The sequence below is a fragment of the Microcaecilia unicolor genome, chromosome 1 (genome assembly GCF_901765095.1).
Source record: "Microcaecilia unicolor chromosome 1, aMicUni1.1, whole genome shotgun sequence".
Classification (NCBI taxonomy): domain Eukaryota; kingdom Metazoa; phylum Chordata; class Amphibia; order Gymnophiona; family Siphonopidae; genus Microcaecilia; species Microcaecilia unicolor.
Genome location: NC_044031.1, coordinates 433,958,839 through 433,972,387, shown reverse-complemented (window position 1 = coordinate 433,972,387; position 13,549 = coordinate 433,958,839). Strand labels below are relative to the sequence as shown.

Here is a 13,549-nt window from a genome sequence, read left to right as displayed (position 1 = left end):
TGGAGAAAATAGGCAAAAGCTGGATCCACTTTATACCTCCTCCAGTCAATTCCACGGAGGAGGACCCAGCTTTTACTTATGGATGCAGGGCAAGAAATGAAGAAGAAAGGAGGCAAGTAAAGAAATAAATGGAAAGGAAGCCCTGGAAGAAGAGTTAAGAGAACAGATAGAGAGCAGCAGAATCAGAGACTGGGACCAATATGGATAGAAAAACAAAGTCACCAGACAACAAAGGTAGAAAAAATCATTTTATTTTCATTTTAGTGTTTGGAATATGTCCAATTTGAGAATTTACACCTGCTGTCTTATTTTGCACTGGGTATACTGGAGCTATAACAGCTTACAGAAATTATTTATAATAAAATTAAAAAAAAAAATCACAAGTTATTTTTTTTTCTCCTATACTAGTACAATATTTTCAATGAAGTCTGTTTATATGCGCCATGGCTGGTATGTGGGGTGTGGCCAATGTGTGTGTGGTCATCATAGGGGCGGGGCCATATATGGTGACCCCGCCCATGAGTACCAGCATCTTTTCTTCTACAAAAAAAAGCAGTGTGTGTGTATATATATATCTCCTATATAACAAAACTCACCCTCAACGTTCTGAGGACACTGACGGACACTTCCTTCGGGTTCGAAGGGTTTGTGGTGGTGAAGCCACCGAAATCACTGTCTCTGGGCCCCGCCCTCACGTCAAACGTGATGACGTCGAGGGCGGAGCAATGGCATCACAGAGCGAGGGCGGAGCAATGGCGTCAGTGGCTTCACAACGCCGAAGGGGTGGGTAGGGAGGGAGAGGTTCGGGAGGAAAACCTTGCTAGCGCCCATTTCATTTGCTCCAGAAACGGGCACGTTTTACTAGTATATATATATATATATATATATATATATATATATATATATAAACCATCAAAGCCATACGGTTTGAGCAAAAAACTGATCCTACCTTTCCTTATAACTTTTAGAGTCCTCAGGCAAAAATGAAATCTCAACCTCTTGCTCCTCTCCTGGTACAAGAAAAAGTTCTTCAGGCACTACAGAGAAGCAGTTACTTTGAGACTAAAAACAAAAGGGCAGAAAGATAATTATTATCCACAGAATATGCACACAACACTCCAGTTCTGTGCAGAAGAAATTTAAGCTCAAAACAGACATTCTGTAAGTACTGCTGAAGTGGGATTGTCAAATTGGTAGAAGAGAGTAAAATCTGCTTGCTTACCTGTAGCAGGTGTTCTCCATGGACAATAGGATACATGTCCCCATAGAATGGGTGATATCAGCTACAAAGGCCACATGGGAAAGCTTCTCCAACTTAAGTACTAAAGCTTCTGACTTACTTTGCCATGCATGTGCACCACTTCCCACATGCTGCTATCATGCAGGACCTCCACAGTCTATTCAGCTTGAGAAAGGATAGTGGATTTGGGCAAGGAGGGCTAGGAGCTGCAGAAGGGTGGGGGGGTTCCTGTAACCATATTAGAGGTCAGTCTCATTCTATAATGTGGGGTTTCAAAAGAAGTCTGAAAGAGGAGTCCCTTAAGAAATCAGTCCTTGGGATAATTAAATGATCATGTGTTTGAGATTCTGTGCCTTTATTATTATTAAGTCTGGTGTTTATTTTTAAAAACAACTTTTCAGTAAATTTTTGGTTCACAACTCTAAATTCTGGCCTGGACAGAGTTATTCATAGTGGAGGAAGTGTAGAAATAATCGATTAAGGTTCCAATGGAAGCCTATATATACTGGTTCCAAGCTGGACCCAAGTACTTGATCCATTGAGAATAAACCTGCATGTCAGCGTTAGCTCCCTGAAGGTGTGCTCCCAGACTCAGAATAGGAAAACACCATGTGAGGAAAATTTAAGGTTCTCAACATGGAAAACACCTGCACATGCTCATAAAAGCCTTCTAGGTCTTTGGGCTCTCAACAGAACCAGCTCCATGTCAGCACCATCCAAAATCATCATCCATTTGTCTGACCAAGTCATGCTTGTCAAAGAATAAAAGGTGACATAATTTAATACCATATACGAGGATTCTAAAAAGAAAGCCCAACAGGAAATGCATAGGGAAGAGGCCTTGCAGGACAAATAGAAAGCTCATAACTTTTTTAAACTTTTATGTGATCACCAAGGCATTCTATTTCAGTTTCGTTAGACTTTTATACCACCTTCCATAAAAATAGTTCAAAGTGGTTCACAGTAAAAATAGCAAGTTAAATGAAAAACACCACAAAATCCCTACAGAAAAGAAAATATCCAAAAAAAAAATATCCAAGTCACAAATCATAAGTGTTGTACTACTAGACTGCCAATATTTAACAAACAGTAACATTTTAACCACAGATGTTCCAGAAATTTCATTTTTATAGCAGAACAAATTAGGTATGACAATTTTATTTCATGTCCCAGCTATAATACTGGAAAAAAAAGCACAGTGGGCTCAAGGAAAGATACAAGTGTGCTTTTATTAATGACCCGACACGAGCCATGTTTCGGTGTAAAACGCCTGCCTCAGGGATCAGTTCAACTGGACAGCACAACTAATAAATCAGAGGGTTATCAATCCATTCTCAGAGCAGTAATCCATAAACTTGATGTGTTTTCATGGCAGTCTGTACCACATCAAGTTTATGGATTACTGCTCTGAGAGTGGATTGATCATCCTCTGATTATTATTAGCTGTGCTGTCCTGTTGAACCGACCCCCGAGGTAGGCGTCATTTTATGCCGAAACACAGCCCTTGTCAGGTCATTAATAAAGCACACTTGTACCTTTTCTTGAAACCTACTGTGCTTTTTTTCTTGGATTGCTTTGTTGTCTACTTTGACCCAGCTGTAATACCACCAAGCTTAGATTAACAGACAGAAATCTACTAGCGAGCAATGGAACTTTCTATTTTTAATACATTTTGGACTATTCTAGATCAAATTCCAAACAAAATCCCACAAACAATACCTATCACCTACCACAAGATCAGTGATCTACTAATTGCTACTGTAAAAACTAGGGGAGGAAGAGCACTGTTTAAAGCCAAGGCCTACACTGGGAACCAATGGGGTGACCAAAATGTTATCTTGTGTTGAATACTGTAAGAAAAAGAGAAAACACTGTGGAAGCCAAGAGTACCTCATACAGTAAATCATCTGATGGTATATTAGGGTATTTATTGTTTGTTTGTTTTTAAAGGTTAATCTGTCTGAATCACATGGATGCAGGCACTTATTTGAAGAGGTATGCGCCTTTGATGCTCAAAAGGAGTTCAACACTAAGCTATACACATAAACCTGATTAGAAAGAGGAAAACAATCTAAAATGAGCCTCTTATAGTGGAAGAGGACCCATGATCCATCATGTGCTGTTGCTACAGTCAAGGAATAAGACTTTATTAGGTGGAAGTGCAGTAGAATTCCTTAAAAGGTCTCATGTTTCCCTTCATATATATAGGAGAAAGTGAATGATACATACCTGTAGCAGGTGTTCTCCGAGGACAGCAGGCTGATTGTTCTCACGACTGGGTGACGTCCGCGGCAGCCCCCACCAACCGGAAGAAGCTTCACGGGCGGTCCGCACGCAGGGCACGCCCACCGCGCATGCGCGGCTGTCTTCCCGCCCGTGCGCGACCGTTCCCGCCAGTTGAATGACAAGCAAAAAAGATGAAAACGCAACTCCAAAGGGGAGGTGGGAGGGTAGGTGAGAACAATCAGCCTGCTGTCCTCGGAGAACACCTGCTACAGGTATGTATCATTCACCTTCTCCGAGGACAAGCAGGCTGCTTGTTCTCACGACTGGGGTATCCCTAGCTCTCAGGCTCACTCAAAACAAGAACCCAGGTCAATTGAACCTCACAACAGCGAGGATACAACAGAAATTGACCTACGAAGAACAACTAACTGAGAGTGCAGCCTGACCAGAATAAATTCGGGTCCTGGAGGGTGGAGTTGGATTTACACCCCAAACAGATTCTGCAGCACCGACTGCCCGAACCGACTGTCGCGTCAGGTATCCTGCTGGAGGCAGTAATGTGATGTGAATGTGTGGACAGATGACCACGTCGCAGCCTTGCAGATCTCTTCAATAGTGGCTGACTTCAAGTGGGCCACTGACGCTGCCATGGCTCTAACACTATGAGCCGTGACATGACCCTCAAGAGCCAGCCCAGCCTGGGCGTAAGTGAAGGAAATGCAATCTGCTAGCCAATTGGAGATGGTGCGTTTCCCGACAGCGACCCCTAGCCTGTTAGGGTCGAAAGAAACAAACAATTGGGCGGACTGTCTGTGGGGCTGTGTCCGCTCCAAGCAGAAGGCCAATGCTCTCTTGCAGTCCAATGTGTGCAACTGACGTTCAGCAGGGCGGGTATGCGGCCTTGGGAAGAATGTTGGCAAGACAATTGACTGGTTAAGATGGAACTCCGACACCACCTTCGGCAGGAACTTTGGGTGGGTGCGGAGCACTACTCTGTTTGTTGTGATGAAATTTGGTATATGGAGCGTGAGCTACTAGGGCTTGAAGCTCATTGACTCTACGAGCTGAAGTAACTGCCACCAAGAAAATGACCTTCCAGGTCAAGTACTTCAGATGACAGGTATTCAGTGGCTCAAAAGGAGGTTTCATCAGCTGGGTGAGGACGATGTTGAGATCCCATGACACTGTAGGAGGCTTGATAGGGGGCTTTGACAAAAGCAAGCCTCTCATGAATCGGACGACTAAAGGCTCTCCAGAGATGGCTTTACCTTCCACACGATAATGGTAAGCACTAATCGCACTAAGGTGATTCCTTACTGAGTTGGTCTTGAGGCCAGACTCTGATAAGTGCAGAAGGTATTCAAGCAGGTTCTGTGCAGGGCAAGAACGAGGTTCTAGGGCCTTGCTCTCACACCAAACGACAAACCTCCTCCACTTGAAAAAGTAACTCTTTTTAGTGGAATCCTTCCTAGAGGCAAGCAAGACACGGGAGACACCCTCAGACAGACCCAACGCAGTGAAGTCTACGCCCTCAACATTCAGGCCGTGAGAGCCAGGGACTGAAGGTTGGGGTGCAGCAACGCTCCGTCGTTCTGCGAGATGAGAGTCGGAAAACACTCCAATCTCCACGGTTCTTCTGAGGACAACTCCAGAAGAAGAGGGAACCAGATCTGACGGGGCCAAAAGGGCGCTATCAGAATCATGGTGCCGTGGTCTTGCTTGAGCTTCACTAAGGTCTTCCCCACCAAAGGTATGGGAGGATAAGCATACAGGAGGCCGGTCCCCCAATGGAGGAGAAAGGCATCCGACGCCAGCCTGCCGTGTGCCTGTAGTCTGGAACAGAACAGAGGCAGCTTGTGGTTGGTCTGAGAGGCGAAAAGGTCCACCGAGGGGGTGCCCCACTCTCGGAAGATCTTGCGTACCACTCTGGAATGAAGCGACCACTCGTGCGGTTGCATGACTCTGCTCAGTCTGTCGGCCAGACTGTTGTTTACACCTGCCAGGTATGTGGCTTGGAGGAGCATGCCGAACTGGCAAGCCCAACGCCACATCCCGACGGCCTCCTGACACAAGGGGCGAGATCCGGTGCCCCCCTGCTTGTTGGTGTAATACATTGCAACCTGATTGTCTGTCCGAATTTGGATAATTTGGTAGGACAGCCGATCTCTGAAAGCCTTCAGTGCGTTCCAGATCGCTCGGAGCTCCAGGAGGTTGATCTGCAGATCCTTTTCCTGGAGGGACCACAGACCCTGGGTGTGGAGCCCATCGACATGAGCTCCCCACCCCAGGTGAGATGCATCCGTCGTCAGCACTTTCGTGGGCTGCGGAATTTGGAATGGACGTCCCAGGGTCAAATTGGTCCAGATGGTCCACCAGAGCAGTGAAGTGCGGCAGCTGGTGGAGAGGCGGATGACATCTTCTAGATTCCCGGTGGCTTGAAACCACTGGGAAGCTAGGGTCCATTGAGCAGATCTCATGTGAAGACGAGCCATGGGAGTCACATGAACTGTGGAGGCCATATGACCCAGAAGTCTCAACATCTGCCGAGCTGTGACCTGCTGAGACGCTCTGGTCTGCGAAGCCAGGGACAGGAGGTTGTTGGCCCTCGCTTCGGGAACGAAGGCCCGAGCCGTCTGGGTATTCAGCAGAGCTCCTATGAATTCCAGAGACTGTGTTGGCTGGAGATGGGACTTTGGGTAATTTATCACAAACCCCAGCAGCTCCAGAAGTTGAATAGTGCACTGCATAGACCGGAGGGCTCCTGCCTCCGAGGTGCTCTTGACCAGCCAATCGTCGAGATATGGGAACACGTGCACTCCCAGCTTGCGTAGATATGCCGCTACCACTACGAGGCACTTTGTAAACACTCGTGGGGCAGAGGCGAGCCCAAAGGGCAGCACACAATACTGAAAGTGCCGTGCGCCCAGGCGGAATCTGAGATACTGTCTGTGAGCTGGCAGTATCGGGATGTGAGTGTATGCGTCCTTTAAATCCAGGGAACATAGCCAATCGTTTTTCTGAATCATTGGCAGAAGGGTGCCCAAGGAAAGCATCCTGAACTTTTCTTTGACCAGGAATTTGTTCAGGCCTCTCAGGTCTAGGATGGGACGCATCCCCCCTGTTTTCTTTTCCACAAGGAAGTACCTGGAATAGAATCCCTGCCCTTCTTGCCCGGGTGGTACGGGCTCGACCGCATTGGCGCTGAGAAGGGCGGAGAGTTCCTCTGCAAGTACCTGCTTGTGATGGGAGCTGAAGGATTGAGCTCCCGGAGGACAATTTGGTGGCAGGGAGGCCAAATTCAAGGCGTACCCGCACCGCACTATTTGGAGAACCCACTGGTCGGAGGTTATGAGAGGCCACCTTTTGTGAAAAAGTTTTAACCTCCCTCCGACCGGCAGATCGTCCGGTACGGACACTTTGAGGGCGGCTATGTTCCCGTGGATCCAGTCAAAAGCCCGTCCCCGGCTTTTGCTGTGGAGGTGCAGGGGGCTGCTTAGGCGCACGCTGTTGACGAGAACGAGCGCGCAGGGGCTGTCCCTGTGCCTGACGAGGCCTTCGGGCCGGCTGGGTGTACCTACGCTTTGCAAAAGAATAGGGCACAGTCTGCCGGGCCCGGGAAAAACGTCCACCTGCTGAGGTGGATGCTGAAGGCACCCGGTGGGAGAGCTTGTCGAGGGCGGTTTCCCGCTGATGCAGTTGGTCCACCAGCTGCTCAACCTTCTCACCAAAAATATTATCCCCCCGGCAAGGGACGTCGGCCAGTCTCTGCTGGGTGCGGTTGTCCAGATCAGAGGCACGCAGCCATGAGAGCCTGCGCATCACTATACCTTGGGCCGCAGCACGAGATGCCACGTCACAGGTGTCATAGATACCCCTGGACAGGAACTTTCTGCACGCCTTCAGCTGCCTGACCACCTCCTGATAAGGCCTGGACTGCTCCGGCGGGAGCTTATCGACCAGGTCCGCCAGTTGCTTCACGTTGTTCCGCATGTGGATGCTCGTATAGAGCTGGTACGACTGGATGCGGGTCACGAGCATGGAGGATTGGTAGGCCTTCCTCCCAAACGAGTCCAGAGTGCGAGACTCCCGCCCCAGGGGCGCCGAAGCAGTATCCCTCGAACTCCGTGCCCTCTTGAGAGCTGAATCCTCGACCGCCGAGTCATGGGGCAATTGGGGCCGCATTAACTCTGGGTCCGAGTGGATTCTGTACTGGGACTCTGCTTTCTTGGGAATGATGGGATTAGATAGCGGTCTCATCCAGTTCCGAAGCAGTGTCTCTTTGAGGACATTGTGCAACGGCACCGTGGAGGACTCTCTAGGTGGTGATGGATAGTCGAGGACCTCGAGCATCTCAGCCCTCGGCTCATCCACAGAGACCACGGGGAAGGGAATGCAAATGGACATGTCCCTTACAAAGGAGGCAAAGGAGAGGCTCTCAGGGGGTGAGAGCTTTCTCTCAGGTGAAGGCGTGGGGTCCGAGGGAAGACCCGCAGACTCCTCTGAGGAGAAATATCTGGGGTCTTCCTCTTCCCCCCACGAGGCCTCTTCCTCAGTATCGGACATAAGCTCATGTAGCTGAGTCCTTAACCGGGCCCGGCTCGACGTCGAGGCACCGAGGCCTCGGTGTCGTCGAGCGGTGGACTCCCGTGCCGGCGGGGACGAAGCTCCCTCCATCGACGGGGACTCCACCTGCGTGGCGGTCGAGACCAGTGCCGCAAGCGGCGGCGGTGTCGACGGCCTCGGCACTGGGCTAGAGCTCGCCGGCGCCACAGTCAACGGCGCCGAGGGCGCAAGCACCCCCGGCGCCGGCACAGCCTGGCGCATCAGCCCTTCCAGGATCCCCGGAAGGATGGCTCAGAGGCACTCGTCCAGGCCCGCTGCCGGGAAAGGCGGGGGGACCGGTAGAGGCGTCGGTGCCGGAAGCTGCTCAGGTCCAGGAGACTGCACCGAAGTGCTGGGACCCTGACGCGTCGGTACCTCCACTACCGAAGGGGATCTCTCCTCTCGACGCGGACGCTTCGGCGTCAACTCCTCGCCGGTACCGATCGCCGGCCTCGAAGGCGACCGATGACGGTGCTTCTTGGATTTCTTGCGGTGCCCGTCATCGGTGCCAGGTGGAACGGAGGAGGAGGAGGTCGATCCCCCTCGGTCTCGAGGAACCGGGTCAGACAGGGTTTGGTCCCGAGGGCCATGGGCCGAGGGAGTGACCGGGGCCGATTGCCCACGCGGCCTCTCACCCCTACCCTCACCGGAGGACTGGCGGGCCGACGGGACCTGTGCTCCTGGGGTCGATGCCATCGGTGCCGATTTCTCGGGCCTCGATACCGGTACCGAAGAACCGGCCGTCGATACCGATGCCGTCGAGGTCGACGTCGAGGGGCCGGCGCAAGTTCTAAAAAGACGGTCCTGCAGAACTTGCCTCGCAACCTGAGTCCGTTTCCGGAGACCAAGACACAAAGAACACGACTTGATATTGTGCTCCGGCCCGAGGAACTGGAGGCACCAAGCATGGGTGTCGGTCTGCGAGACCGCACCGACCACACTTCTTAAATCCACTCGGGACCTTCGAGGACATCGACGGAAAAATCGCATCGGCGAAGTTAAAGTCGTCGATGGTGGCGGTAAATCACACCTCGAAAAATAATCGACCGCGCGGCCACAAGGCCGCAACGCGACGCCCTCGCTAGAAAACGAGGGAAAATAAAGCGTGTGCTCTCTTTTTTTTTTTTTTTTTTAAAGAAAAAAGGAAAAACTGGAGTGCGCGATAATCAGAAACAAAAAATAAACGAATTCGCAAAGAACGCGACGGTTTTCCGGGGCTGACTAAGAGAGAGCGGCAGACGCACGACTCTCTCCAGGCGCGGAAAAGAAAGGACTGGCGGGAACGGTCGCGCACGGGCGGGAAGACTGCCGCGCATGCGCAGTGGGCGTGCCCTGCGTGCGGACCGCCCGCGAAGCTTCTTCCGGTTGGTGGGGGCTGTCGCGGACGTCACCCAGTCGTGAGAACAAGCAGCCTGCTTGTCCTCGGAGAATGCCTCTTTACCCAGTGGTACAAGTAGGCCCTCTGGCTTTGGGTAGTACTACAGGCTAGAAGTACTGCCTGCTCAATTGCCTACCTTTAACTCGCTCCTTAGTTGATGCCCAGAATATCTCCCCTAGTGAAGTTCCACTGCCTAGAGTGGTTGACCACCTGCTAGAAAGTTTGTTCATTACAAGATGAAGTGAATGTAACGCCTGAAGGAAATATACCTTTGTTGAATATTTGGATGATTGTGCCATAGTCAGATTCTCTTCAAGGTTTTGGGTCATAGTTGGCCACGTTTTCCAAGTAAACAGTGGCTATATTAGAGGACCAACATAAGAAACATGGATGCTCTTATTTTTAAGGTTAAGACCTAGATTGGAACTTAAGCTATTAACATTCTTTCCATAAATTGTCGGCTAGAATTAACTGAGGTTTAGGGTTAAAGATTTATATTTTTCTTTTTTTAATCTCCAAAAACTAGACTACTGATTCCAATTCAGTTGTTTATTTACATAAAAGGCTGGAATTGTTTTGAGGTCAAAGAAGTGATCTCTTCCCTGCTGCATGCAGAACAATGCAGGCTCAGACGAAGTCTTCTCTCCAACTAAGGAGCAGCATTTTCTTATTTCCTTGCAAATGTTCAATCACATTTGAAGGGCACAGATACTCCATTGTAGAACCTATTCAGTTAAGATTCTTACTGTCACGAAATGCCTAGCTACCTGCCCAGCGTTATCCCACGGCCACTTAGAGGGTCTATCCCCAGCACAGCTCAAGTCCACCTGCATCTGCCACTTGTGCTCTACACTACCACCCTTCTCCCACCGACTGGGTCACAACTGCCTCTGGGTGAGTCTCCCGCTCTCAAATTATCCCCAGTGATTTCTAGGTTACCAGAGTGGTCCCACAGTTCCCAGAAAGCACTCACAGACCCAACACACAAGCCACCAGGATTCTTTATCAGTCCAGGCAGGCAGAGTCAACAAACTGAAAATTGTTTATTGACTTAAAAATTAGAACAATGAACAGAAAAAGTGAAATCAGCAAAACAATAACAGGTAACTGAAATATGGATCAATTATAACACTAACTAAACATTTGGATACTATCTAAACAGTACCTGGGGAGATCAGGAAATATGCTGCTCGTAGATTATCAAATATTACCTATAACAGGGCCTCAACAAAGCCTCTTCTCCCAGGCTAAGACTGGGGAAAAAGCCAGTAAAATCTCCTGGAACAATCAAAGCCCAGAACAAGTTTGAAAGTATACTGCAGATTGCCTTTCCAAAAGGCTTAAACAAAGAAAACAGCCTTTGTTCTGCAGCACCACCACCTGCTGGCCAAACTAGAGAAATACAGTTCAGGAAATAAGGCAGTTTTACAGGCTTAAAATACACTGTTCTGTCACATTTACTTATACCGCTTATTTAGCTTATTTGGGGGTCCTTTTTCTAAGGAATGTGGCCTTAGTACGCCCTAAAACAGGTTTTACCTGTGCTGCACTAAGGCCGTTCTTACCACAGCCAAAAAATGGCTGATTTTCCATTTTCCAAATTAATGGCCATGCGCCAATTGTTGCCACTAGTAGACAGGCATTACTAAAAATTAGTGTGTGAGCTCTAACTGCCACCTATTTTGCAAGCATTAAGGGATCATGTGCTAATCCTGTGCTAATTAGTTAGTGTGTGGTAATATGGCTAGCTACCATGCTCATACACTGCCCTCAGAAACCCACCTCCTTGAGAAAAATAAAGTACCCACCTCCTTGAGAAAAATAAAGTATTTCAGCATGTGGTTTACATGTGCACACTAGGCTTTTACTGCAAGATGCCCTTTTAAGATGCGATAAGCATGCATTAGTGCTTGCTGCAGCTTAGTAAAAGGAGCCCTTAATGTTTAGCAATGGGGATCTCAGAGGTTGATGTTGGGTGTTAAGGACTTTCTTCAACTGTTTGCTGTTTGCAATCTCTCACTATTAGTATTAGTTAGGATACTTTTTCTTTTTTTTTTTTTTTGCTCTCGGAAATTTTCCAGTGATTTTTTTTTTTTTTTTTTTTTTTTTACAAAAGTGTATTTCTTTCATTAAAATATTTTTAAAAATATAAAGAAGTCTGAACTATGTAAGTGAGTTTTTGTAGTAAGGCAATATTACAAGTTTCTTTTTTGTGTACACCTCATTAAAGTTTAAAAAAGCACAAATATTAGATAGAATCTTACCTGTAGTTTTAACTGAACTGCAATATTGCCAGCATTTTTCAGGGGCAACAATTGCTTAGCTGAGAAGCCTACTTTGGCACACAAATGAATGGTCTGAAAAAGAAGTTTAGAATAGAAAAGATATAAACAAAAATATATTTTAAAACTGCTTTTAAAAAACTATAAACTTAGTTCTAGTTCCAATCTTAAAAATACCTGGAGATCTTTTGGAGCATGTATCCTAGCTGTTCCTGTTCTTGCTTTGAGGAGGACACTCTTTATAACATTAGCAGGGCCTGGGCTATCAACTTCCACATCAATTCTGGCTAAGAACTCTTCTGCTGGTCCAAGAGAATCTTTACACAGGAGAAAAATAAAACAATCTCAACATACACTACAATCCTATATGAATACTGCCAGCATGATAATGTCTTAACAGAGTGTAAAAGATCTAAGAAACTCAGGCTATGGAAATGAAAACTCCTGTGTTTAAACTAAGAACATAATAGCCATACTGGGTCAGACCAATGTTCCATCCAGCCCAGTATCCTGTTTCCAACAGTGGTCAATCCAGATCACAAGTACCTACAGAAATCAGATGTTTAACGGTGCTCTAAGACCAAAGGAATACATTTTCTAAACAAATTCATGGAGCCAAAATGTATTTAACCTGAATCTCAGTTAAAATTCATCAACCGGATCACTAAGCTAGACTTTGTAATTCTATTCTATTAGGCTAATTGCTTAATAGATACCTGTAGCTGACAGATCCCTCTGCGGGCCACGGAACAAAACCCATATTACCAGGACTTCGGGATCCTTGGGGGGAAAAATATTTTAAAAATATGTTCAGTGATCCTCTGTAGACGACAACAAAGTAACACTAACTTAAATATGTTAACAGAGACTTGAAAGATACCTTTATACAAGTGTCCAGTGATTTAAACAGTTAATTGGGAAAAAAGTTTCTTTTTTTAACCTACATGAGTATTGTAGCTTGCAGATCTATCACACAATTTACTGAAAAGAATCAAATAAATTCAAATTTGTTCACAAGTGAACACCAGGGGATAATTATTAGCATCATTGAAAACTAGGAAAACTGTACAAAATTAGCTTTGAATTTCATTGTTAACCAACTATTAAACTGCAACCTTTTCTGCAAACAGATATAAAGCTATAATATTTCCTGCTCACACATTTTAAACCTATCTTTATTGCAATCAAAAAGATACAAATACTCCAAATTTGTTGTCAGCAAGGACAAGGATAAGATCGGCAACAGCTTATTACTCAGAGCTTCCACTTAAATTTTTTTTTTTTGGGGGGGGGGGGGGGTTCTATTTATTATCTTTAAGGTATACTAAGAGGGCAATCACACTAGTTTATCCAGAACTCAGCAATAGTAGGATATGAAACCAAACTCTACTCTAAGAGCTCTTTCTGAAAGTGGTTTGATGAGTTGTAGAAAAACATCTGCTTCTTTCAGTTGACACAGATTGACAGAGGTGTTGATGAAGTAGGCAGCAAACACATGATTATATGCATATACTCAGTAAAGCCTTCTGGTCCATATATTCTTGCAAGTATGCCACAAACTGTCACCAGTACAAGAGGAATCTGACAATATGTTTGAGAAATAAATTAGACTATCAACTAATCAAGTTAATTACCTAAAGCAAGTATAATCTTTGGACAGCAGAATGCAAGTCCTCACAACCTGGGTGATATTACCAATTGAGCTGGGCATGAGAAATGGTACTCCAGCTTAAATTTTCTAGAAGCTTGTAAGTTCACCACACATCACTTGCTGCCTGTCATCACATAGTATAGGTTCAGGCCATTCTTAAAGCTTATAAA

General features: G+C 46.8%; 1 protein-coding gene across 1 annotated transcript in view; it reads right to left on the bottom strand.

Annotated features, from left to right (window-relative positions):
• The window catches only part of CEP192 (centrosomal protein 192), a 459,635-nt gene that overhangs the window by 163,369 nt on the left and 282,717 nt on the right, over window positions 1-13,549 (bottom strand). The window contains 4 exon segments of the mRNA XM_030212468.1: window positions 950-1,062; window positions 11,711-11,803; window positions 11,906-12,045; window positions 12,445-12,508. Coding sequence (XP_030068328.1) covers window positions 950-1,062; window positions 11,711-11,803; window positions 11,906-12,045; window positions 12,445-12,508 — 410 coding nt within the window.